Source organism: Kogia breviceps, chromosome 11 (assembly GCF_026419965.1).
Source record: "Kogia breviceps isolate mKogBre1 chromosome 11, mKogBre1 haplotype 1, whole genome shotgun sequence".
NCBI lineage: Eukaryota > Metazoa > Chordata > Mammalia > Artiodactyla > Physeteridae > Kogia > Kogia breviceps.
This window is the reverse complement of record NC_081320.1, coordinates 83,196,343-83,223,358: the sequence shown is the minus strand read 5'-3', so window position 1 is coordinate 83,223,358 and position 27,016 is coordinate 83,196,343. Positions and strand designations below refer to the sequence as shown.

Here is a 27,016-nt window from a genome sequence, read left to right as displayed (position 1 = left end):
TTCCAAGAGATGCTTCAAGAGATATGAGAAATAAAGGTGATTAAGTATCTTGGTAAAGACTATTGTTGTGTTTAAAAAGAACAAAGAAGGCTAGGACTAATAAAGGAAAAAGAGAACACACCTTCATAAGAACCTAGAATTAAAATTCTAATCTAGTCAATATCAGCATGAGGATGTGGGCTGAGGTGGGGAAATCAAAGAGGCACAAGAGAGTATTAAGGCACTTGTCATGTTCGGAGAAATTATAATTACTTATTTATTTGGGGTCTCAATAGGAGAACATAAACATAAGTATGGAATGCTGACTACCTACCTTGAAAACAAAAACAGAATACAGAGCTTTTTTTTTTTTTTTTTTTTTTTTGCGGTATGCGGGCCTCTCACTGCTGTGGCCTCTCCCGTCACGGAGCACAGGCTCCGGACACGCAGGCCTAGCGGCCATGGCTCACGGGCTTAGTCGCTCCGCGGCATGTGGGATCTTCCCGGACCAGGGCACGAACCCGTGTCTCCTGCATCGGCAGGCGGATCCTCAACCACTGCGCCACCAGGGAAGCCCGGATACATAGCTTTTTAACTAACAAAAGAAACTCAATCTATCCAACTGAAAGCTGGAAAATAGGGGGGGAAAAAAAAAGAAAGAAGCAGAAAGTACAGTAATTCGAAAATATAAAATAAGATGGTGGTAGAAATAAGCCTTATAATAATAGCAATTACAGTAGAGGTAAATGGGTAAAACTAATCAATTAAAACAGAGAGACTCTCACGTTGGGTAAGAAAACAAGACCTAATAATCCGTGCCCTAAGAAGACACACTTGATTTTAAAAACAGAATTATTGAAGATAAGAACATGAAAAAAGATATACCAAGAAATTAAAAGGATCGAAACAGATATACCAGGCAAACGAACCAAAATTGGCTGAGATAGCAATCTTAATATCTGACAAAATGGAAATTAATACAAAAAACAACATAAGAGACAAAGAAGGGTATTAAGTGCCGGTTGAGGGGAAAAAAAGCAAGATGATACAGCCATAATGAACATAAAGGCAACTAGTAACAGTTTCAAAACACATCAAGCAACAACTGACAGAACAACAGGGAGAAATATATAAATCAACAATTGTAGCAGTAGATTTTATTACAGTCATTATTGAAACTGATAGATCAAGCAGAGAAAAATAAACAGAACATTTGAAGAATTAAATAATATAAAAATAAGCTTGAGCTTATAAAATATCAAGCTTATATTGAGCTACAGATAGAACCCCACACTGAACAAATTCCTTTTAAGCAGAGGGAGCATTTATGACCATGAGTTAGGTCATAAGAGAAGTCTCAGGAAATTCCAAAGGATCAATACCATATAGACTCTGTTCTTTGATCATAATGCAATAAAACTAGAAATGAATAAAATAAGGAGCTATAATTTCATACATGTATTTGGAAACTAAACAACATATTATTGTATAACTCTTGGGTTTAAAAGAAAATCATAAAGGAATGTAAGAAAAGTTTAAACCTGAATAATAGTGAAAACATTATATATAAACGTTTGTAGGATACAGTTAAAACTGCATATAGAGCAAAATTCACAGCTTCAAATACATTTATTAAGAAACAAGAAAAGTTAAAAATAATAGGCTTAGTACTCAAGAAGTTAGGAAAAGAGCCATAGAGTAGAATAAAATAAACAGACAAAATGGAAACAATTAAGAAAAGGGCAGAGATCAATGAAATGGAGAGCCACAATATAGGGGAGATTAATGAAGCCAAAAGCTGGTTCTTTACAAAGACTAATAAGATAAACAAATCTTTAGCAAGACTGACCAAGAAAAACAGAGAGAAGATACAAATAAATGAAATATGGAGTAAAAAGGGGGAAATAACTTTAGGCACAAAAAAGATTTTAAAACAATCTTAAAACAGTATGATCAAATGTGAACTAATAAATTTGAAAACCCAGATGAAATGTAAAAATGCCTAGAAAAACGTAAAAATCCAAAATTGGTTCAAGAAGACATACAGAAAGTGAAAAGGGAGTCAGAGAACTCCCCTCCCCAAACTGTCCAGACTTACATGTTTTTACATTTGATTCTTCCAAAATGTCAAGGTAAATTTCTATCTTATGCGTAGAGTTCCAGAAAATTTTATGTATTATTGAATTATGAAAATTTTATGAACATAGAGGCAAAAATCCTAAATAAAATTATTTGCCAATTGAATCTGTGTATTAAAAATAATACACTATCGGGCTTCCCTGGTGGCGCAGTGGTTGAGAGTCCGCCTGCCGATGCAGGGGACACGGGTTCGTGCCCCGGTCCGGGAGGATCCCACATGCCGCGGGGCGGCTGGGCCCGTGAGCCATGGCCGCTGAGCCTGCGCGTCCGGAGCCTGTGCTCCGCAGTGGGAGAGGCCACAACAGTGAGAGGCCCGCGTACCGTAAAAAGAAAAGAAAAGACAGCTATAACAATAGGAAAAAAGGGCCAAGAATATGGACAGGCAATTTAAAGAAGAGGAACCTTTAAATGTATCTTTAAAACAACAATGAGGTATCATTGTTAGCCTGGTGAGAATCAGAGAGCTGTATAACACCAGGTGTACATGGGGATGTGGAAAACAGGCACTGCTAGTGTCAACCAGACAGTCCTGGGTCAAATTAAGTGTATGCATAGCCTATGAGCTAGCAATTCCTGGCCCCGGTGTATATCCCAGAGAAATACTTACACAAGCCCAAAGGGCATATGCATAAGAACATCCATAGCATCTCTGGTGGTGGGGAGTTGGAGGCAAGCTAGGAGTTCCTCATGGGGGGTGGGTGCGCAGGCGAAATGGGTAGGGTGATTAACTCACCCTGGGTTGACCATGACTTTTCTGCTTTTAGCCCTGAAAATCTGTGTCCCAGGAACCCCCTAAATCTCAGGCAAGTCCCAGGATGGTTGGTCAACCTAATGTGTGTTGGACGTGTCCCATAGAGTACTGTAGAAACAACAGATTGGATGGAATTTAAAAATGGTGCTCACTGAAACAGAAGGAAATATTTAACATGACACCATGCAGGTAAACATAAATTATATGCTTACGAGATAACAATACCAATTTTGTAAGAACACGCAGGAAATCAAAAGATACACACGTTAAACACATTAGAATGGTTGTCTATGGAGGGAAAGAATACAGACATAAAAGAGAAGGCGTGCCTCCATCCATCCTTACCTACACACTGAAAAACAAGAGGGGACCTTGTAGGGACCAATGAGACAACGTGCCATAAACGGAGGCAAATGATTTTCTCAACCATCTGAGCCTGAGGTTCGAAAGGACAAAAAAGCTTCCCGCAGAGCCACAGTGGGAGAGGTGGCCCACTAGCTCTTGGAGAGGAAGGGGTGAGGTCTGCGTGCGACTGTATTTGTTGGAAGGTGGGTTAGCCTGGCACTCCATGTGCCCAGGGAACAGGGAAGCCCCTCCAGGCCTGTTGGATGGACCCAGCTGGCCCTTCTCGGTGCCAGACGCCCTGCACGGGGCTCTCCTCTACAGAGGTTCCTGAGAGGGGTCCTGGGTGGAGGGGACGGTTAGGCTCCTCCCCAGCTCCCACCACTGCCTCCTCCCAGGAAGCAAGGAGCTCTGGGCAGGCTCCCCCCCTCCCCAGGGTGTGGGAGCAGCACACCCCCAGTAGGCAGGGAGTTGCTGGTTCCCCTCTGGGCTTGTGCTGCCCCAAGGGCATCCTACCTCTTCGAAGTCAGCCACAGCCTCACAGTTCTCCAGGACCCGGGAGTAGAACGATTGCCCTGGTGGGGAAAAGAGGAAATCATAGTCAGAACTCCCTGGACTGTAAGCTGTTTATTTAAAAGCTCCCAAATTCAATTCTTTTATATATGAATGGACAAAGGTCTCAAACCATTTAGAAGTGGCTATCAGCGGGCAGGGAGAGTGAGAAGATATTGAGAGCAGCATGCATTGATTTCTTTATTGTATATACTTGAGTCTGACATTTTTCAATGACTGTGCTTCACTTTTGAAATTGAAAAAAGGATGCTTTTAATCCTCACCAGCCTAAACCAACGGGCCATTCACTGAAGGGCTACCTCCAGGTTGAACTCAGTCTCATTCTGAGGGTTAGTTTGGGTCGTCACTGGCGGGCAGGCTGGGGACCCATGAGAGGGGTGGGGGAGTACGGTGTGCTCTTCTCCCCCTGGAAACACCGCGAGATCTGGCAGGACCAGCACCTGGCCGGGGAGTCACTGGAGTGAGTCCCCTCTGATGCTCCTTGGTGATGGGGCTCCATGCCCCTGGGAAGCACTTCTCTCCTCTGGCCTTGGTGGCCTCACCTGTATAATAAGAGGGTTGGTGCAGGGATATCCAGGGCTTGCCTGGTTTTTAGAATTTAGAAGCAAGTCCTAGTTCAGTATGAAGCTGACAAGGAGGTGGCCAGGGGTTTGATGCCAGAGTCAGGTGGATGGTCTGAGGAAGGGTGTGTGTGAGTGTGTGTGTGTGTGTGTGTGTGTGTGTATTTGGAGGATGGGGGCACATGCAGAGGGGGTGCAACCAAGATAATGAGGAAGAAGCTATAAAGCGAAAGCTAGAGACACAGAAAATAGATGTGGCGTAGACAGGTGGGAAAGAAAGATTCTTTAGCACTAGCCAGGGACAAAACAAAACAAAACAAAACAAAACAAAAAACTAAAAAGAAAAATCTCAGTGACAAATCCCAAGGCAGCCAGGGGAGGAGAGGAAAGCATGAGGGATGGTGCCTGAGTCTCTTGTAGTTTTTCCCACAGGCAACATGCAATACAAATTGAGAATCAGGTGAGCATATCTGTGCACTGGGGCTTCCCCAAGGAAAGCTTGAATAATCAAAGGCCCTTTCATCCTGGAAAACGGTCATGAGCCTGGATATGGCTGTGTTCAAGCATTTCCCAGAGTGAAATTGAGCAACCCAGCCAGAGGGGAGGGAGGGAGGGACAGTCCAAGGTGGTATCACAGGGTTCAAATATGCATGAAGCCACTGGAGCGCAAACCTTCCCCTGCTTGTGTATTTCCTGTAGCCTTGTTGGAAAAGATGTAAAATACTGTGAAATCAGCCACTGCAAAATTTATACATCAGGGCTCTGTTCTGAAAAGCGGTAAAACCTCATTGCCTCAGGCCCTGGGGATTTAAATGTGGTGAGTATTGTCAAACAGGATGAGCTAAATTTTACCTCTAGATATTAAAAAAAAAAGGTTTGCTGGGCTTCACTGGTGGCGCAGGGGTTGAGAGTCCGCCTGCCGATGCAGGGGACGCGGGTTCGTGCCCCGGTCCGGGAAGATCCCACGTGCCGCGGGGCAGCTGGGCCCGTGAGCCGTGGCCGCTGCGCCTGCGCGTCCGGAGCCTGTGCTCCGCGAAGGGAGAGGCCACAACAGTGAGAGGCCCGCGTATCACAGAAAAAAAAAAAAAAAAAAAAAAGGTTTGCTGAAAAAAAAAATCAAATCAATGGCACAGAACCGTGGAAAGGACAACTTATTAAGAAAACAGAATGTCCTTAAGCATTTTCGGACAGCCACTTTTTAGGAGGATTTGTACTAACAGTGACAGAGATCATTCCAGTGGTCCTTTCCTATTCATTAGGGCAGAGCCAGGGGACCTCTGTCACCCCTTCCAAGTTATCAGTGGAGATTACTCACCCCATCTCTCGTTTCAAGTTTGTTTCCACTTAACATCTACTCTAGTCATTACCAGTCTTGTTGACATTTCTGCTCCATATTAAATGACTTTCAGACAAAACCATTTAAAATCCCAATATCCAATCACCTTTTTTTTGCCACTGAGATTGAGAATAAGTCTTGAGAGAAAGGAAATAGCCTGTTCCCTGCTGTGGAGAGGCTTTTGTGGATAGACTGAGCAGGAGATTAAGTGGGGACAATTGAACAGCTTTTTTCGTTCCTTCGGAGACTCATGGGATAGCTGAGCTCTTTGGTCTGAAATAAAATCCTCCCTGAGTCAACAAATGAAGTTTGAATAGCAGACTCTGTGATCACACTGTAATAATAACTGCCATGACATCAGATATACCCAAATGCAGGGGTCCAGAAATCCAAAGCTTAATCGAAGTCAGTTGTATGTTGTTTGCCGTTTTACACTATCCATACGGCTACTACTCCCCTAAATGATGTTCTTGTCTCCTAATGCAGGATGGAGTGCTAGCTTTCATGTGATGTGACTTAAGGGTACAAAACGTCCCCATCTGCACCAAACAGCTCTCTCTTCCAGACAGTTTACCTTGCTAGAGCCAGACCTTGGGAACCGGCAGGTGTATAGGGACTGGGCCGTGAGCCAGTGTGCATTCGTTCATTCCCACACACAAGAGGGTCTTCTATTTCTGCTGGGTCAGCACAGCCATTTGGCCGTGGAGGCCAGTGGGCCAGCAGTTGTACAAAGATAATTAGAATCGGGATGCTGCCTGGAGAACCTTATTACGATCCAGAAGGGGGACAGGTCAGGCATGTAAAAGGCTAGTACATAAGGCAAAATTTGGTCGTTGGCATGCAAAAAAAGTAGAAATAAATTGAGAGCACAGGAAAAAGAGAAGTGACCTCAAATTAGCAGATCAAAGAAGGTGTTATAGAGCCATGGGCATTTACCCTGGAAGTTCGGACGGAATCTAGAAATGCAGAGACACTGGGGGGAAGAGAGAGAGGCGACGGGACATCAGGCAGAGAAAGGTGTGAGCAAAGGTTTGAAAGGATGAAGCGGAGAATGGAGCCCGGAAGGAGTGGGACACAGGACAAGTGTGTTCTGATGGTGAAGGGAAGAATGAAAAGTGCCTCCCCTCGGGGAGCAGCCCCCCCGAAGGAAGACCTGGACCGGGGGTGTCCTAAGAGGGCACAGGGTGGTGGGAGTGGACCATTAAGGGGAAAGACAGTGTCCTGAGGACAAGCTTCAGGGACATGATGGTTTTGCCCAGGACCTAGCCCTCTGGGCTGTATCAGTACCTGACATTACTCTTTTCCTAGTGTGAGCTGAGAACTAGCGCAAAGCACCCTGCTTGTGACTCAGACCCGTCACGGTTATTTCTTTGCGTTATTTAACGTTAGCCAGACCTCACCGTCTGCGGTGCCTGGGATGGCCTGTAGGGAGGGTGGCCTGGCAATCACCCGTTCCAGGCTGCAATGCTGTGACGTCCCCAGCATCTGCTCTCCCCCTGTTCCTCCACAGCACCTCAAGAGGGTGGCCCTGCACTTTTCATTCCCCGCCCCCGGTTCCAATCAGCCTGTTCCTTTTCGAAGGCCAGTTACTCCCACAAGTGTGGGGAAGCAGGGCCCAGGCATCCCTGTGTGCAGAAAAAAAGCCAGGCTTCGTCAGGTTTGGGGCCTGATGCTGCGGCTCAGGCTGGGAGGCCTGGAGCTGGCTATGGAGTCCCTGGGGGCTCAGAGTCATCAGCTCTAAACTGGCGGCAATTGTCCTGGACGAGCCTGCATCCTGGAACCACTGTGAGGGTCAGCAAGAGACCGCTTCCGTGAAAGTCTGAGTAAAGCATCCAGCCCCTTACAAGCACAAGGGGCCACGGGACAGTGGTTAAAGCTTGGGGGCCAGGCTGCCTGAGTTCAAAGCCCAGCTCTATCGCTTGCTGGCCTTGTGCTCTTGAAGAAGTTAACTGATCTTTGTGTTAGTTTCCTCATCCATAAAATGGAGAAAACGATAGTGCTTATACACCTGGTACATAGCTCATTATCCAATTAAAAGATGGCTATTATTCTACTACAGAGTCCTGTTTTTTCTTTTGACATTTAAGTTGTGTCTTAAATATAAAAATGGTTTCCTCTATTACGGATCACATTTTGTAGCTTATTTTTAGTAGTATATAATCAGGAACAATTTTCTACCTCATCTTGTATAATATTTTTCAAAGTTTAGTTATTTTACGTACGATTAGCTCTTTTTTTAACCAGGTAAAATTTACATTCACAGATCTTAAGTGCACAACTCAGTGAGTTTTGATAAATGCATATATTGTACTTGTGTAATCACCTTACAATCAAGACACGTCAATCAAGAACATTCCTGGGCTTCCCTGGTGGCGCAGTGGTTAAGAATCCGCCTGCCAATGCAGGGAACACGGGTTCAAGCCCTGGTTGGGGAAGATCCCACATGCCACAGAGCAACTAAGCCCATGCACCACAACTACTGAGCCTGCGCTCCAGAGCCTGCGAGCCAGAACTACTGAGCCCATGTGTCACAACTACTGAAACCCGTGCACCTAGAGCCTGTGCTCTGTGGCAAGAGAAGCCACCGCAATGAGAAGTTCATGCACCACAACAAAGAGTAGCCCCTGCTCGCCGCAACTAAAGAAAGCCCACACAGCAAAGAAGACCCAATGAAGCCAAAATTAAATAAATAAATAAAACTTTTAAAAAAGAACATTCCTATTCCTCAAGATGTTCCCTCATCCCTCACTTTCTGTAAGTCTCTACCCCTCATAGGTAAACCACTGCTCTGATTTCTAACTCTTGATTTTAAACTTTGTATAAATGGTGGAATCATACAGAACGTACTTTTGTGTATCTGGCTTCTTGTATATATCAGTAATTCATTTAACTGTATTGTTGAGCAATTTCTGTTGTACGAATAGACTGCAACTTGTTGATCCATCTTCTTGTTCATACTTTTGGGATTGCTTTCATTGTCAGGCTGTTGCGAGGAAAGATGCTGTGAACATGCTTGCAAAAGTGTTTTTTGTCGACCTATCATTTCATTTCTTTTGGGGAAATACCTAAAAGCAGAATCACCGGCTCATAGCATAGGTGTATGTTTAACTTTAGAAGAAACTGTCAAACACTTTTCCAAAGTGATTATGCTATTTTACAATCCCATCCACAATGTGAAAGAAATGTTCTATATCCTCACCAACATTTGGTTATTGTCAAACTTTTACGTTTCAGGGCATGTGATGTCGTATTTCATTTTGGTTTTTGAGTTTCATTTCTCTGATGACTAATGATGTTGGTCACATTTTCATGTGTTTATTGGCCGTTTCTATATCGATATCATGAGCAAGGCAAGGCTGGCTACTCCCACCTCATGTTTTATTTATTTATTTTTTTTGTGGTTTGCGGGCCTCTCACTGTTGTGGCCTCTCCCGTTGCGGAGCACAGGCTCCGGACGCGCAGGCTCAGCGGCCATGGCTCACGGGCCCAGCCGCTCCACGGCATGCGGGATATTCCCGGGCTGGGGCACGAACCCGTGTCCCCTGCATCGGCAGGCGGACTCTCAACCACTGCGCCACCAGGGAAGCCCCCACCTCATGTTTTATACAGCGTTGTACTGGAGTTTTAGCCAGTCATTATTTTTCCAATTTTAAACTAACCTTGCATTCCTGGGATAAAAGTCACTTGTCATGATGTGTTACCCCTTTCATATATTGCTACTCAACTGACTAATATTTTGGTAAGGATTTTTACATCTTTGTTCATGAGGGATATTGGGCTCTAATTTTCTTTTTGTATAAGGTCTTTATCAGATTATGGTATCATAAAATGAATTATGAAGTGTTCTTCCTTCACTATTTTCTGAGAGTTTGTGTAAGATTAGCATTATCTCTCCCTTAAATAATTTCTAGAATTTACCAGTGAAGCTGTCTAGACCTGAAGTTTTCTTTACGGAAAAGCAGATTATCGCCACCACCACCGCTAACATCATCATCATCATCATTGTTATTACAAACTTGATTTCTTTAATAGATACTGGGCTCTTTAGGTTTTCCGTTTCTTTTTGTGTCAGTTTTGGTCTGTTGTTTTTCAAGGGATTTGTTCCTTTCATCTGCGCTGTAGAAATTTATTGACATAAAATTATTCATAATATTCCCTCAGTTTCCTCTTAATGTAACAATATCCCCTCTTTCAGTCCTGATATTGGTAATTTGTGTTTTCTTGTTCAGTCTTGCTACACTTTACCTATTAATTTTTTTTTAAAGAACAAACTTTTGGCTTTGTTAGTTTTCACTGTTGTTTGTTTTCTATTTCTTTCCTTTTATTATCCTTGGATTTAATATTTTAGATTGCATTTATTTTAATTTATTGAACATAATTCACAAACCATAAAGTTCACCCACTTAAAGTGTATGATTCAGTGAGTTTTAGTACATTCACAAGGTTGTGCAACAATCATCACTAATTCCAGAATATTTTCATCACCTCAAATGAAACCCCATACTCATTAGCAGTCACTCTCCTATTCTTTCCTTCCAGTCCTTGTCAACAACTAATCCGTTTTCTGTCTCTATAGATTTTTCTATTCTGGCCTTTTCTTACAAATGGAATCATATTATATGTGGTTTTTGTGCCTGGTTTATTACACTTAGCATAATGTTTTTAGGATTTGGGTTTAATTTTCTTTTCTTTTCTTTTTTTCTTTGGCTGCGTTGGGTCTTCATTGCTGTGCACAGGCTTTCTCTAGTTGCGGTGAGCAAGGGCTACTCTTTGTTGCAGTGCGCAGGCTTATTGCAGTGGCTTCTCTCATTGCGGAGCACAGGCTCTAGGCGTGCGGGCTTCAGTAGCTGTGGCACACGGGCTCAGTAGTTGTGGCTGGCGGGCTCTAGGGCGCAGGCTCAGTAGTTGTGGCGCACAGGCTTAGTTGCTCTGTGGCATGTGGGACCTTCCCGGACCAGGGCTTGAACCTGTGTCCCCTGCATGGCTGGCGGATTCTTAACCACTGCACCACCAGGGAAGTCCCTACTTTGCTTTTCTTTTAGCAGCTTCTTAAGGCAGAAACCTAGATCATTGATTGTAGACATTTTTCTTTTCTGCTCTAAGTATTTAAAACTAAATGCTGATATGTAGTATTTTAATTAACATCCAGTTAGAAATGTTTTATAATTTTGCTTTTGTTTTCTCTTTGACCCTAGGCTATTTAGAAGTGTATTGTTTAATTTCCAAATATTTGGGGCTTTTAAAGATCTCTTATTGTTATTCATTTCTAATTGAATTCCAGTGGGGTCAGAGAATATACTCTGTAAGATGTCAGTCTTTTGAAATGTATTGAGACTTGTTTAATTAACAAGCATATGGTCTGTCTTGGTAAGTGTTCCATGTGCATATGAGAAGAATGTGTATTTTTCAGTTTTGGGGTGAAATGTTCTAGAAATGCCAATTAGGACAATGTGGTTGATGATGTTGTCAAATCTTCTATGTCCCTAATGATTTTATTGTTTAGTTGTTTGTGATTCTCTCTTGTAATAACACTTTTTCCTCCTGTGAGGAACACATACTATTCAATTTTATAATGACAGTTCATGGGACAGTAGAATGAAGAAATTCAATTGAAAAAGAGTTGTCCAGGAAAACAGCTATTCCTTAAGTTCCTTAACCAGTGTGCTCTCCAAAGATCACCAGCACCTCAGAGATCCAGATTTGGGTTCGGTAGAGTCACTGGGCATCCCACAGGGAGGCTGACACGGCTCCACGCCGTCACATCTGCACTGATAGCAGCCCCTCTGCCTGGAATGGGGCCTTTCGTGTGTTTTGTCTCTGCCAAATGCTCCTGGGGGCGTTTATACTAGTCTCCCTACTCGAGTATATATTTTAGATTTTCCATTCTAAAAAGTTAATAATAATAAAAAAGATCAAACCCAGGGATGGGAGTAGGTGGAAGGGATATAGCTTTTATGTTATCAGTAAAGGTGGGTAAGATAACCAAGATTTTGCAATTCAGGGAAATTATTTGCAAGTCTGTTCTTTTTTTTTTTTTTTTTTAACATCTTTATTGGAGTATAATTGCTTTACAATGGTGTGTTAGTTTCTGCTGTATAACAAAGTGAATCAGCTATACGTATACATATATCCCCATATCTCCTCCCTCTTGCGTCTCCCTCTCTCCCACCCTCCCTATCCCACCCCTCTAGGTGGTCACAAAGCACTGAGCTGATCTCCCTGTGCCATGCGGCTGCTTCCCACTAGCTATTTATTTTACATTTGGTAGTGTATATATGTCCATGCCACTCTCTCACTTCGTCCCAGCTTACCCTTCCCCCTCCCCGTATCCTCAAGTCCATGCTCTAGTAGGTCTGTGTTTTATTCCTGTCCTACCCCTAGGCTCTTCATGACATTTTTTCCCCCTTAGATTCCATATATATGTGTTAGCATACGGTATTTGTTTTTCTCCTTCTGACTTACTTCACTCTGTATGACAGACTCCAGGTCCATCCACCTCACTATAAATAACTCATTTTCGTTTCTTTTTATGGATGAGTAATATTCCATTGTATATATGTGCCACACCTTCTTTAGCTATTCATCTGTGGATGGACACTTAGGTTGCTTCCATGTCCTGGCTATTGTAAATACAGCTGCAATGAACATTCTGGTACGTGACTCTTTTTGAATTATGGTTTTCTCAGGGTATAAGCCCAGTAGTGGGATTGCTGGGTCATATGGTAGTTCTATTTTTAGTTTTTTAAGGAACCTCCATACTGTTCTCCAGAAAAGGGAACACTCTTGCACTGTTGGTGGGAATGCAAGTCTGTTCTTGAGCACATTGCCTTCCAGCAGCATTTTTGCTGAGGGCTGTTTGTAGCAGAAGACAGTTATATGGTCATTTCCATATCATGAAAACACACCTGTCTCATCAAAGCAGGAGAAGCTTAGGGAACATTCAGCACACTCTGCTGCTCTCTGAGGTCTGCAGCGGCCTGCTCTGGCCCTGGGGAAGAGGATGTTTACCTCCTAGGGCTTTAGGCACAGAAGATCCACTCCCCCGGTGATGAGGGGCCTGGGAGTGCTCGGAAGAGTGGAGGATGTGGCATAAATCTCTCGGGCACCTCAAAAGCCGTGCACTGCAGAAGCTGTCCTAAGGGTTCCCTCTATCTGCCGCCTTCACTGGGGCAACACCCGCCCCACATCCTCCCAGAGAGGAGGTGCTGGGCGGGGCTGGAGTGCACAGGCAGGTCCAGGTATCCCAGGAGCATCTCAGGGCTGGGACACAGGGGTACTCTGCCTCCTTCACCAGGGGTGGTAGAGAAGTCTCCGGATAGAAATCCTATTTCTCACCAAGGCGGAGAGTTCCCCCATTTTAATGGGAAAATAAATCTAATTTGGAGGCTGAGGTGGCCCCTGCAGCAGTCAGGAGTAGGGGAATCTTGTCCTCAGTGCCCAGGCAGGGGCCCCAACCCCTTCCCAGCACGCAGTCACCCACCCGGCCGTGCATTCCTTTCCAGGCTGTCTAACCTCCATCTACTACCTGCAGCCTCTGCTGTGGCCAAACCTAGTGGCTTCCTGGCCATCGTATTTAAGTGGCATTCCCCTCCTCTGGCCTCTGGTCCTGTCAGTCCCTCACCCAGAATGGCCTTGGCTCTGCCAGCAACCCTTCCTCACCCCTCCTTCCGCATCTCCACGTGTGCGGGCAGCTACTCAAGACCCAGCCTAAGGGCTTCCTCCCCGCCTCCTCTACCCCCTCCTCTGCCTTCTCACGAAGCCTTCCCTGATCTCTGCAGCTGGGAGCAAGTGGCCATCCTCTGAACGTGTTGCAGTTTACGCCCCGCCCCTAAGTGCGCCTTGGCCCTCTGTGTCTGGCAGTGTTTCTCCATTAGGTCTGCGCACATTTCTTCTCCCCTGTCAGATTGAGAGAGCCTGGTTCCTTTAAGCCCCACCCTGTACCTTGTGCTCTAGGCGGCAATGCTCAGAAAGAGCATGTGCCATGAAGCGGGAGGGGTGGGGGAGCTGTGTAGCCTTTCTTGCTTCCGACCTGAGGACCACAGCTGGACTCCTCAACATTTGCTAGAAGATGAAGTCAGCCTTCCTCTGGGTCCCTGAAAGATCCCCTGGGTTGGGAGGTCATTGGAGGGAGCTAGGGCCAGGATTCTTGATTCCTCCACTTCCTGATTCCCTTTGGATAGACAGCTGGCGGCGGGGACATTCACAGTTGAGGACACTGAGCCAAAGAGTGACAGTGTCACAGAGGAAGAAGGATTTAAGCCCACTAACAAGTGAGTACCTCAAAGACATGCCGTCTCGTATTCATTTTGATGACTTGGCCCAGGGCTCAGCATAGGGCTCAGTTAGGAGAGCTAAGATCAGATCCCTGTCTTGAAGGTGCTTGGAGCTTAGTACAGCATACAAACTGGGGCAGTTTCTGAACTACAAAGTGCCCTAGCTGAGGGGTGGAAGGAGCATGTACACAGTACTGCAAGGGAGGGTGAGGGCTCCACAGAGGAGGTGACGGCTGAGCGGGGCCTTGAAGGGTGCACAGATTTAACGGGAGTTCTCAAGGTGGAGACGGCAGAAGAAATATCACGTCTCGAGGCTTGGAGTTATAGAAGACTTGGCATTTACGGGAATGGCAGGAAGTTCAGTGTAGTGGGAAGCCAGTGGGTGGTGTGGGGAGGGAACAAAGAGGAAAAGTCAGCTGGGCCAAGGGGGGAGCCTTCATAAAGCAAACCTCTGTGCCAATTACCAGGTCAGGCGAATTATGTGGAGATCAGAGCCAGCCTCCAGAGATTACCCATCTCAGCCATCGAGTCCCCAAAGCGGGTATTTTGGCAAGAAAACTCAGGGATGGAGAGTAAAGAAAGATCAGGAGGCTGGCCCCAGACAGTCTGTCACTTGGTTCCCTGACAGCCCAGGAACCCACGCCTGGGGGCTTGGATGGGGCTGAGAACTGGGCAGAAGTTTGGACTAGAGGATCTTAGAGGCCCTTCCCACTCTGCCTTCCGTGGCTCTAAGATGGATGCCGGGAATTATTTCAGGAGTTGCAAGAGGACAGCTTAAGCTAACACTTCCTCCCTTTGAATAGTGACCTGCAGGCAAGATGGCTCCTTCCCAGACAGCCCACTCCTGATGCTGGCTGCAGCCCTCTGCGTTAAACGAGGACCATGGTCTCCATCTTGCTTATGGGAAGTGGAGGCCCTGAGGCCCTGTAGTCCTCTTGCATGACGGGGACGGGGGTCCAGGCCTTCTGGTGTCTCCTGTCTGACTCAGGGGACTGTGACTCCTGCAGGTTAGGGGCTGTGTCTCCTTCCCCCTCAGGGTTCCCGGCCTGTCCACAGATATCAGCACATTCAGTGAACAAACGAATGAGGGCAGGACCAGGTTAAGAGTGGCTGCTGAAGCAGTAAGAGCCAAGGGCTACAGATGGAGCTGGCTGGTGTGCGCTGAGCCCAAGGGTAGGTGGCCAGCTGACCTGGGATGGCAGGGCAAAGAGGGTTGGCTGGGGACAAAGCTGGAGCATGCCCAGCCCACATGGGAACAGGGGTCTCAGGGGTGGCCTGCCCCAGGCCTGGGTTCCTGTGGAACATCTTAGCTGGGGGTCCCTACAGAGCAGAGGCCAGGCCAATTTGCCTGCTCCTGGCACAGGTCGGGAACCCCTCAGGCGTGCCCTCCTCCCCGCTTTATAGCTCGCACTCTGCCCTCTCTCCTCACTCCTGGCTGACAGAAGGAAGCTGGGCTGGAGAGATGATGACTCAGAAGCCGGCAGCTGCCCTAAGTAGAAGTGAAACAGTTGTCTCACAAACACGTTGGTCATTTAAATGCTCCTTCCTTAAAACTCTTTCATACCTATTTTTTTCACTGAAGCAACCCGATGAAGTGGAGGTTATCATTGCACCCATTTTACTGGTGAGTAAACTGAGGGCCAGAGAGGTGAAGTAAGTGGAAGAACCCAGGTAGGACCCAGGGCTTTTGGCCCCAGATCTACAGATTTCTCTACCACAACCCCATAGGGCTCTTTCCTAAGTGTCCTGTGTCGCGTAGTACAGGAAAAGTCAAGTTTTATTTCCACCAGTTGATCTGGTCTACCTGGGCCACGAGTAACTCGCCTGGTGCTCCCTCACCCCACCTGGCATTGAGCTTAACTCAAGGGATCTGGGGAGCTCAGGGCCAGCATCTCCCTCTGACCGTCCACTGGCTTCTCATTTCTCCCTGCAGGGTACTTGCTTGGACACCAGTGGTTGTGTGTGCAGGAGACACTGTGGAACATTCTAGAGTGCGTCCGTTCCCTCTGAATTGTAGTTAGTGTTGGCCTTTTGGGGCATCTATAGTTGTCAACTGCTGGCAGCAGCAGGTGAATGGCTGGGGCATCTCTGGTTCCTGCAAAGGACTCTTTCTGGAAACCTGCTTGCCATCTGCCTGTTCCTGATGCCCAACCCCCTCCCCAGGAGCTCCGCCTACGGTCACCTGCTGCAGATGCGGAGCTTGGATGGGGATTTCTCCACTCAGTCCAGAGGGCACGGGTTGCAAATAGGCTAATTCCTGTGTGGTCCACTGAGGCTAGAGGACTAGCCCCACTGCCCAAAGAAAAAGGTGGGCATCCGATAGACAAGGTGCTCGACCCCAGTTCACCAGGAGGGGATAAAGAGGCTTTCAGGGTGGAGCAACCAGGGCTGAGATGAGGTCTTGTGAACTGGGGCCACTGTGCTTCGGCCCCTCCACCAAGGCCATACAGATCTCTTTACACCTTGGTTTTTCTGCCTGCAGATGGGACCGGTTTGTGCAGCCTGGGTCTGTTCTGTCATGGCAGCAACAACACGGCGACCTGTAGCTAAAGACCCAAATACTGTGCTATCTGCCCACCACGGGGACACATGTCACAGATGAAAGGACACACTTGCTTTTTCTAAAGGCAGCGCGAGCTGGCAGGTGGCACGCGGAGATCCAGGGTGCTGCAGAGAAAGCAGTCTGGGCGGGTGTGGGAAGCAACAGGCGGCCGAGCCCCCGTTCGTCTCCCTCCTGCTTTGCACTCATACCGTGATCCCCTCCACCTCTGCCTGTCCCGATGCACAACAGGCCACCGTGTGGACAGGCCAGGGCCTCGTGCCCAGAGCTGGCCTGACTGAGGGGGTGACGTGGGTGCCCCGGTGGCTGCTGGAGAGGTCCTGAGAGGGCTGCTCCATGGTCTCACCTCTCCCTCCTGACGCAGGTGCAGACATGTGTCCAGTGTCCAGCCTGGGCCCTGATGCTCATTTTGCTCTTTAATCTGGTGGGTTCTCTCAGCTCCTCCCCTACTCTCCCACCCCGCCCCCACCCTCAGACCCCTCGCTGGGCAGAAAGGGCCATATCTAGTGAGGAGCTCCCTGGCCTTTGGTCAAAGGCTGCCAGACATGCCCCTGGCCGCCCAGGGGGCTGGGCTGTGGCCAGGCAGAGGCAGAGGTGTGTGGGTAAAAAGCAGAGGGAAGCCTGGCCTTGTCTTTCCCTGCTCAAAACCTTCAGGGGCTGTCCACTTTCCCCGGGGTGAAGGCAGCCTTGCCTCCTCAGCTCTACCTGTCTCTCCTGCCTCAGCTCGCACCTACCCTGGGATCCAGGCTTATGGAGCATCTGTCTGTTCCCGTGTCCCAGCTCCTCTCTTGATCTTGGACATCCTGTCTCCTCCGTCTGCTCTGTTCTTACCTCTTCACCTTGCTCCTTTCTGCTGTTCCCTTGGGTTTCAGCTGAGGTGTCACCTCCTCCTGGAAGCCTTCCCTGACCACCCTGCCCCCAGCCTGGGTCAGGGTGCTGCTTCTGTAGCTTGCACCCTACACTCGTCCCCATCCTCATCGTATCACACACTTGTCCCTATTGTCTGCCCACTGGTCCTCCTGTCCCAGTGGATGTGGGCTCATTGAGGGCAGGGCCTGGGGCATGCCCAGCCCCTGGCCTTGGCACAAAGATCATAGTAAATGGTCACTGGATGTGTGAGAGGGAAGGAGGCTAGGAAGAGAACCGACAGAGAGGGAGGCTGGTGGGGCTCATAGGATCCCTGACCACAGATAGACCTGCGAAAAGCCAACAGTATCCCCATCGTGCTGGTTTCTAGGAGTCCCCCGGGTCTTCCAGGCTGCAGACCCCACCCCCACTCTGTGCCCAAGGAAATCAACCTGCAGGAGGGAGAGGGAGAGGAGGAGGGGGCCCAGGGAGACTCCGCAGCGCTGGGTCCCTCAGCCTTGGGTCCCCCTGAGCCCTAGGGTGGGGTCCTCACTTTTGCCTCCCCAGGACCTCCTGCAGGCAGAGGACTCCACAACCCTCTGGTTGGCGCATTGGCAAGTGCAGGGAGAGACACACATGCAGACATGGAAACGTGGGGGACCCTGATTTTCAAGAAATCACAACGGTTAGTCAGGCCAGGGGCAGATGGCTGCCTGTGGGAAGCCTCATTGCACCAAGCCTGCTAGAACTTTTCCAATCCATCCTCCCCTCCCTGCCCTATCCCGTCAGCCCGGAGCTGGGGTCCCCATAAGACAGGAGAGTCCCTACCTCGGAAAGTCACTTTGGCGATCCGGTCGCCCCTGCCCCGCAGCTCGGAGACCGTCTTCAGGTGGACGAGCAGAGCCATGCTGGTGCGGGAGCCTGGGTACTGCCAGGCGGGAGCAGCTGGGAAAGGAGCGAGCTCTGTGGACAGAAGGCGCTCGGCACACGCCTCCCTCCTCTCCCACACCGCCTCCTCTCCCCTCCGATGCTGCCCACAGAGACCAAGGCAACCAAGCCGAGCCGCTCCTTCCAGCGACTCAGAGCCCGGCCAACCTCCACCCCTCCAAGCTGTCAGCCCAGCGCGCGTGTGTTGTGCGCCCGTGCGCAGCCTAGCAGCGCAGACAGTCTGAATTCATTATTCAGCAGCCGCCTGCTCCCAGATAAAGGACGGCCCAGCTTCAGGTGTCTTCTCGCAGCTCCTGGGGCAGAGCTGCCTGCCCTCCCCTCCACAGGGCCTGCCAGGCAAGCTCTTCTGCCACCAGGAGTGGGAAGACGGGAGTGGGCCTGTGCGCGGTGGGCTGCGTGTGGGGCGGCACCCCCCCACCCCATGGGGGAGAAGGAACTTTATCATCTGTGTGCCCAGGAAGCTGAGCTGTTGCACTGATGTTTCAGGGTGCCTCCCCCCAAGTCAAGCTGGCCAGCAGGGCTGCTGGTGCCCACCAGGCTCAGGGGGCCTGGATGCTCTGGATGGGTCACACTGTGCTATGTAGAAATCCCAGCCCAGGGCCCTTCAGCTGGAAAATCAGCACCTACTGGGTAACATCAAGGCTGTGCCTGGTGGCCGGTCGCTCAGAAATGGGAGCCCTAAGAGGACAAGGGAATGTACTTTCCCACCTGCTCTCATGGAGATTAGGACCCCGAGAGGCCGGGTCCTGACTCCCTGGGATCTGGGAGGATGGAGGCGCTGCTTGGGGGGCGCTCAGGAGCCAGGCTAAGCATGACTGGAGATGAGATGCCTGACTGCGAAGGCCTCAGAGGCTTATGTTTTACTAAGGGTGGTACTTCAGGTCCAGGGCACTAACCCAGCCCCGTCCTAGGGCCCCGGGCGTGGTGAGGTGTGCTGCAGAACTGTCAGCTGCTAGTGGCTGGGGAAGGGATTTCTGTGGCAGAATTTTCAAGGACCAAAGGAGATCTGCCCCTCCTTTCTTCCAGCAGCACACCCCTGGAGGGGCTCAGTGGGAAGGGGACCCTGGGGGCTGGGGTCCCCGAGCCTGGAGCCTTTGCAGGGCCATCTGCACCCTTGTTCTTGCTGTTTGCTCTGCATGGAATGCTCCTACCCCATCCCTAGCGTCTCGGCTAAACTCAGCCCGACTGGTGTCTATCCCTGGAAGTGGCTCTGCACCCGCACGGCACTCAGGCTGGGTCGGGTCCTTGTCTGTGCTGCCCCCGTCCCCTCTCATCCACTGCTTCCTTGGGCTGCTCCACTTACCTCCCCCGAACCCCGACTGGGAGACCCGGGAGCACTGCACCTTTGTGTCCCCAGAGCCTCGCGTGGTCTCCTGTGGATAGTAGAATCTCCCATGAATGTTGACAGGATAAAAGAGTGAGCTTGGTGACCTATCTGAACAGAGTCTAAAGGTAAAAAAAAAAATGAAATATTAAATTTTTACAGCGTGCTGGCAAGAGGTCACTCCCTTTGAATTCTATAGTTCAAGCGACCTGCAGGGTATCACAAGAGCATTCTTCCTTCCTTCTAGACGTCTCCTCCTACTCTACCTTATTTTTCTTTATCTCTTTATGTTCTAATTCCTTCTCTCTCTTTCCTTCCTCAATTCCTTCTCCTTTCTCACATTTATCTAGCCATACTGAATTAAAGAATATTTTAGAATATTGTATTTATGCAATAGAAGTGAAAGTCTCTTTTTTTAAAAAAAAAAAAAACAACAGATGTTTAATGTCTCTTTTTAAAAAAACTCTAAATTCTCTAGCATGTTCCAACCCTAAGGCCATCAGGTGAACTTTGTAAAGCCTGGTGGTGCTTTACAGGGAAAAAAATCCATCTCCTCCCTAGGCCCTCTGGATGTTCTCTCGTGAACGGGGTGAGTTCCATGAGGCCTCCTAGGGACCTGTGCATCTTTAGGAGAAAGCCCCTGAACTTGTCCTAGGTAAGGCCTGGAACTTTGTTGAGCCTCAGTTTCCATATCTATGAAATGGTAGCAATTCCATCTGGTCAGCACACAGCACCCCTTGGCTGAGCCACTGACACTTCTGAAACCTAAGCCAGATCCCACTTTTAAATTTCCACTCTCCTGACTATTACCCATTTGGGTAACTCTCAGTACAACATTTATTCACTGAATGTGTACTAAACTCCTTCTATACCAGGTGCTGGGGACTCAGAGATGAACATGATAAGTACTAGCCCTCAAGCAGAAGAGGCAAATGGACTAGAACACAGACACATAGAGCCCAGGACGAAGGGTCCATGGGTGGATCAGCTTGGAATCCATGAATGGGGAGAGGGAGTGGGCACCGGACCTCGTCTGGGGAAGGGGGGTCTTTAGGACCACCTTCCTGGAGTTGTTCTAAAGAACTAAAGGTTGTTCTTTTACAACTTTTATGAATGTTGTTCTTATCATAGCCCACGTTCTGCATGGAGAACTTAGAAATCTATAGAAGTGGCTGCATTTTGAAGGACGGGTGGAGGGTCTTCCATCCCATCTGCAACCATTCATTTCCTTTCGGCTCCTTTTCCTCCCCGGGCCTCAGTTTCCCTGCTCTTGCACCTCTTGGAAGTCTGTGCCCCCGCCGGTTCCATTGTCATCTGTCCGAGAGAGCCTTCTGAGGATTCTGGAAGCTGAGGTCTTCATCAGCTGCCATTGACGGAGTCAAACTGTGAAGATAACACCTCTCATCTGACAGGTGAAGTGAGATTGTGACGGATGAGGCTAAACAGCAGAGGTGCTTGCTGACACCAGGACTGCTGTAGGGGGAGCCGGGGAGCAGGTGGGGGGCAAGACACAAAGAGCCTGGCGCCCTGGAGGCTGTCTGTGATCACACCCCCGCCACCCCCGCCAATTAAAGACCTTAGGCCCCACCCTGCCCTACCTGTGGCCCAGGGCTGTGTGAGGGTCACTGGAGAAATCTGGATGTGGGCCCCCCGAACACTTACAGGAGGGAGGCACGGTGACAAGAAACCGCACCTGGGCCTGCTGAAGCTTTGCCCTCTGGGGCAAACGCCCAACCCTGGATTCACAGGAGGGACGGAGCTGCAGAACTGGGGCAAGTGTAAATCGCACACTGGACCTTTTCAGATTGCCTTTTGCTCCTTACTGATAAACCTCTCTTGTGGAGTAGTTTGAGAGGCGAGCGGAGGTGAGAAGGAAGTTCCTAGGGAGAGGAGAGATTAAGGAGAAAAATGTCCTTCGCTCCCGACGTTCGTGCACACACACACACACACACACACACACACACCCCACTTCAATTACAGTGTCCTGGGCAAACGCGCCAAGGGGGACGCACGTCTAAAGCCCCCTCCTGGAGGCCCCGCGGAACGGGGGCCCTGTGGAAAACCCTGGGGAACGATGGCTCTTGAGGTCCCTGTGGCCACTCGGGCCCTGGGGCTGAGCCGAGCCTGGGCTGCTGCTTTGTTCACCGTTTCCACCTCCGACCCGCCTCGGAGCATCACCCATCTGGTCTGGCGGGGAAGCCGAAAGTTGCAAGGATGCAAAAACGGAGGCTTGGGTGCGAGCGGCGATTTGCAGGGTCACACAGGAGCACGTGGAGATGCGGGACCAGCTCGCGGGCGCGCCCCGCCTGGCTGCTCCTAGAAGGGGACGGCGAGCGGGGTGCGGGGCCCCGGAACGCGGCGGCGGCGCAGCCCCCCTGGCGTTGCCAGGCGCACGGTTGCCAGGTAACCCGTGCTGTCGACCGTGTGGCCAGAGCGCCCGGGCTCGCTGCGCGCTCGCCGCCCCCGTCGTGGCCTCCCGCGGCGCGGATACCCTACTGACCGAGTTCAACGCCGCCTACGTGCCCCGCCCCCCGGCCTCATGGCCGGGTAAGACCGCCGCACACCAGGCCCCGCCTGAACCCGGGGGTCAGAGCCCCTGCGGGCGGTCTCTCCCCTCCTCCCTCCACAAAACCCTCCACCGGCCTCGAAACTCCGCCCTTTGGGGGCTGAAGGAACCCGGGGCGCCAAGTTTTCACCTGGGGGGGGTGGCCTCCCCAGGGGTTTGCGCTCTCAGAGCAGCAGTGGCTGGGCGCGGCGGGGGCTCTCCAGTCCCCTTCGGTAGGAAGTCGGTACCTAGCGAGCGCGGAGCCCGCCGGGCCCGGATAACCGTGGTTGCGGTCCGGGTCAGGGGGAGGAGGGGGAGACGACGTGTGGGGTTGGGGTTCGGAGACGCCGGGCAGGTGCAGGAGGGTGAGGAGCCCCGAGAAGGGCGCGGGCTCTTCGGCCCCCACCACAGCGCGGGCACGCAGGATTCCCGCAACATGGGTTACTTGTTGGCTGAAGGAGCGAAGGCGACCGGGTGGGCACCCGGGCGCGGGGCTCGAAGAATCTGACAAGGCAGGACCGGCAGTAACGTTCAGTGGTGTGCGCTACCCACCGGATCGCCTCGTCGGTTCTCCCACTGATCTCACTTAATCCTCACAGAATGCTGCCTTTGAAAGCTTTCCAGCCCCCAGACCTGCCCTGCCTTTAGCATTTTCCGATGCAGGGCAAAAGGTTCTTTTCCTTTCTCTGGATGTTTTCACGCTCCAGACAGCTAAGGGGCAAGTCTGACGGCTCCCTTCCATTCTTTGGTCCTTTTTCTCGAAGTGTCTGATATTTCCACGCCCAACCTCCTCTTCCAGGGTGTGAGATTGTCTCCTCTCTCCTCCCAGTCAACATGGCCATTGAGGATGGGGGCTGGATTCTGAGAAGCCGCCTGCACAGCACCTGCACATCTGTATTGAAAGAATGAATGAAATGAATGTCTTGAAGAGTTTTGCCGGCAGGATCTCCACGTGGGTGGAAAAACACATGCTCTCTTCTGCAAACTAAACAGACTGCAAAACGAAGAAAAGGTCTCAGTGCATATTTTGTGTGACGTTTGGGTTGTCTTGAAGCAGAATAAGGCTGACATAGAGGAGCTGTGATAGTAAAATAATTTCTGCACACAGAGATAGTACAGTAAGTAGGGGCAGGTTCTGTAGCTTTAATCCAGCCCCTTTGTGGACAGGGCCTTTCCTGGGCCTTAGAGAGCTCAAAAGCTGCTTCGGTTCCCATCAGACAAAGCTGATTTACCAGGTCACAGTTGTTTCCTGAAGTCAAGCCAGGTGTGTTAGAGAAGATGACTAAGGATTTTCCTATTAATTCTTTCAATCGTTTAGGCATTCCTTCGATAAAGATGTGTTGAGTGCTTGGGATGGGCCAGGTGTTGGGTTAAGACAACTGGAGGGCTGCCCTGGGGGGGTTACCAGTCTGGTGTAAATACATAAGGTTTAGTTCAAAACCATCTCTGCAGCCTTGGATAGTGGTGTTTACACCACACAATGGGTGTTTATCATGAACTCTGATTTCATACATTGCTATATTTTTGTCTTAAGTCCACCACAGTCTCCATTGGAACCTAACCCTCCCCCCACGGCTCCCCCACTCTGTCCCAGGTTGTGGGGAGGGAAGCTGCATGTTTCAGAAGGAATCCCAGGGTACTTCTCCATCCACGCCACTCGTCTGCAGTTCCCTTGAGTGCCCTGTCCTCTGGCTGATCTAGAAATTGTGATAACAAGTGAATCATAAATAAGATTCCAAGGGTGGGTGGGCTACTTTGAGCAGCTGAGCCTGTATGTGTTACTTTCTTGGCTGGATCCTTCTGGGAGGGATGTGCTCTCCCTAAAGATTCTCAGCAAGGAATGAATTGAGTTGTCTTATGTGTCTAAATGCGACCTCATTGGCAACTTTGTTAACGTAATGAAAGAATCCAAGATTCCCTGCCACACTTGGGTAATTATTATTTTGTACGTCTTTTCAAAGATGAATCACAGGATTCTAAGTGCAACCAGTCTCTTCGGACGCACAGATCGTCCTCCTTACCAGTTTTACTCATAGAGGCAGAAATACTTGCAGTGGTGAGGACCTCGGAAACTAGGCAGTCCAGCCCCAGCACCACCTCCCGTTCCAGACGTGGTCACCGAGGTCTGGGGCATGGGGACTTGCCTGAGCCTCAGGCTGGTGATGGAAGAGCTGGGCTGGAACCAGGTCCCCGATGCCCTGTAGTAGCACTGTGAACCCCCATGTATGAGCACCTATTATATGCCAGGCACTGAGCTGGGCTTTTTGCAAACTTAAAAAAAGAAAAATCTTCACAACAACCCAGTTGTCAACCCAGATGCAAAACTGCCCGAGGTCTTTCATCAGGTTGCCCAGCCAGGTCTCTGTGACCTCAACACCCTACTCTCCCCAACTGCTAGCAATGATCATCGGTTAGATCTCTACAGTGTTCAAGGCCTGATTCTGGATACTGAGGGGACAAGATGCTGGTCCTCAGACAAGGATACTCCACCTGCTCCCTTGCCCTGGGCAGTACAGCCCTCAGACATTTTGCCACTTTCTGGCCCGTGTGCCCTCCCTGCAGTGAGCAGGGAGCTCTCGGGTCAGAGATCCTGGGGTGGTAAGGCTTTTGGAGGGATGAGACTGGCTCAGTGAGACTCTGTGCTTCCTGCCCGCAGGTCAGATCTAGGCGGCACCCATCCCTTTGCTCTCTGCCTCCCACCACACCTCACCGGGCTCCCAGTCTGAACACTTGACCTGCCCGTGCATCCTGGGGGACAAAACAAAGGCCGCCTGCCCAGGAGGATGTAGGAGGCTCAAGTGCCCACATAGCTACCCGATGCCACTCACACAGCCCTGAGGAACTGGGGAGGCTTGCTAAGAACAGGGGATGGGGGGGCTCCTGCAACCTGGGCTTTGTAACAGGGACCCTCCTTCTCTGCAGAAGAATCATAAGCCCATAGAGCTGTGCTCCCATTTGTCAGTTCAATTCAGCAAATACTTACAGAGCATCTGCTAGGTGCCAGGGATGCAAGTATGAGTAGAACACAGCCCTCTCTCCCCATGGAGTTGACAGTTCAGAAAGGAAGAATATACTAGGGCCCAGGTAATTACAACACAGCAGAATGTGAATTGAGACATAAGAGAGGCACAAAGATCGGAGACAGTTCAATGGCAGGGACAGGCATGGTCTATGGGTGGGTCGGGATAGGCTCGATAGGAAAGGGGGTGTAGGAAATGTACCTTGAAGGATGGATAAGATCACAATTTGGGGAGAGGAGGAAGCATCTTCTGGACGGAGGGGATGGCATGGGGAAAGGCATGGGGTGGGGGTACCAGCAGAATATGCTTTGAAAGCAACAAATGGCCTATTTGCTTGGAGTAGCAAAGCTCGTGTTACCGAACCAAACTTGGGTCTCCTTGCCTGCGCACAGTAAAACCAATCCATTGACCTGGGTTGCTGTGAAGGAAAGTGCGGCGTTTATTGCAGGCCACCAAGAAAGGAGTCCAAGTAGCTAGTGCTCAAAAGCCCCCAACTCCCCCAAAGCTTTCAGGCAAAGGTTTTTAAAGATAGGGTGAGGGAGGGGGTTTGTGGGGTGTGTGATCAGCTCGTGGACATTCTTCTGATTGGCTGGTGGTGAGGTCGTCAGGAGTTACCATCATCAACTTTCTGGTTCCAACCAGTCTGGGTTCTCCATCCTCGCGGGCAGCGTGCAATTAACTTCTTCCCCCTGGTGGGGTCAGTATCTGCAAAATGGCTCAAAGGCCGTGGCTCAGAATATTATCCATGGTCCTTGCGGAGGAACTAGAGGTCCTTGACTTTGTTTAATGGCTGAACTATTATTATTTTGTCTTGCTTGACTGTTTTCCTTTCTTTCTGCATTTTCTCACGTCTCTGATTAAATTTATTCTTTGGAACTCTGGGAAGGCCTAGGAGGCTGAAGTTTTTCTACAGACAAGAAGCAGGCAGAGGACATGGTTGGGGATTCTGTCCCTGGAAAGCCCCGTAGGGTCCTGCTCAGTTTCACTGGGGCACGGAAGTGGATGATGAGACTGGAAAGACCTCTCACAGGGGCCCACGTCAAGCAGGGCCTTGAGCACCTGGCCCAGTTTGTTCTTAATTTCCCAGGTGATGGGGAGGCCTTGAAGGTTATTGCCCAAGGGAGGGATCTGATCAGAGGCGTACTCAGCAGGAAGTGTGTGGAGACGAGGGTGCTCTTGGAATGAGAACACGCTGAACAGTAACAAGTTAATTAGTTAATGAGCTGCTCATGGGATCCCGGATGGCGAACGGTAATTAATCTGAATGTTAGCTGGGGGACCAAGCAGTGCTATTAAGAGGCGGGGAGGGATGGCTCCCTGTGTGCGCAGTAACCACAGGGGGCCTTGACTGTGGCCCGGGCTGAGCACCTTCTCCAAGCTTGTGTGGTGCGCAGGTGGGTGAGGGGCAGGGATGGGCGAAGGGGTCGAGGAGGAGGTGTGAAGGTCCGTAGGGACCATTCGATGCCCCATTGTGAAACATGCCGTTCCCCTCTGACCTCTCCACCGTGGCGTGCCACACGCCCAACAAACACGGGGCTCTACCCTGGAACCGCACTGTCATGCTCACAGCTCGCAAATGCAAGTGCGTACAGGGACATAGACCTACCAGTCAAGGGGTGCCCGCCGAGGGCTAAACAAATATGACCACGTGCATGGGCATGCGCATGTGCACGGGCCCCGCCCACAGCAAGAGGGGCTGAATGGAATCCAGAACCCACGCAGAACCTTAGGAGGATTGCAGAGGAGAGGGCTTTTCTTCTATTGGGATGCAAATATCTTGGCATTCAGAGAAGGTGGGAAAGCAGGGAGCAGAGGAGGTG

At 49.9% G+C, this 27,016-nt stretch overlaps 1 protein-coding gene across 1 annotated transcript in view; it reads right to left on the bottom strand.

Moving 5' to 3' along the window:
• The window catches only part of OTOF (otoferlin), an 89,051-nt gene extending 70,567 nt beyond the window's left edge, over positions 1-18,484 (bottom strand). The window contains exons 1-2 of the mRNA XM_059078548.2: positions 18,188-18,484; positions 3,728-3,786 (exon numbers count right to left, since the gene is read on the bottom strand). Of these exons, the coding sequence (XP_058934531.1) occupies positions 3,728-3,786; positions 18,188-18,266 (138 nt within the window). The 5' untranslated portion in view covers positions 18,267-18,484. The remainder of the gene's footprint in view (positions 1-3,727; positions 3,787-18,187) is intronic.
• Between the last annotated feature and the right edge of the window lie 8,532 nt (positions 18,485-27,016).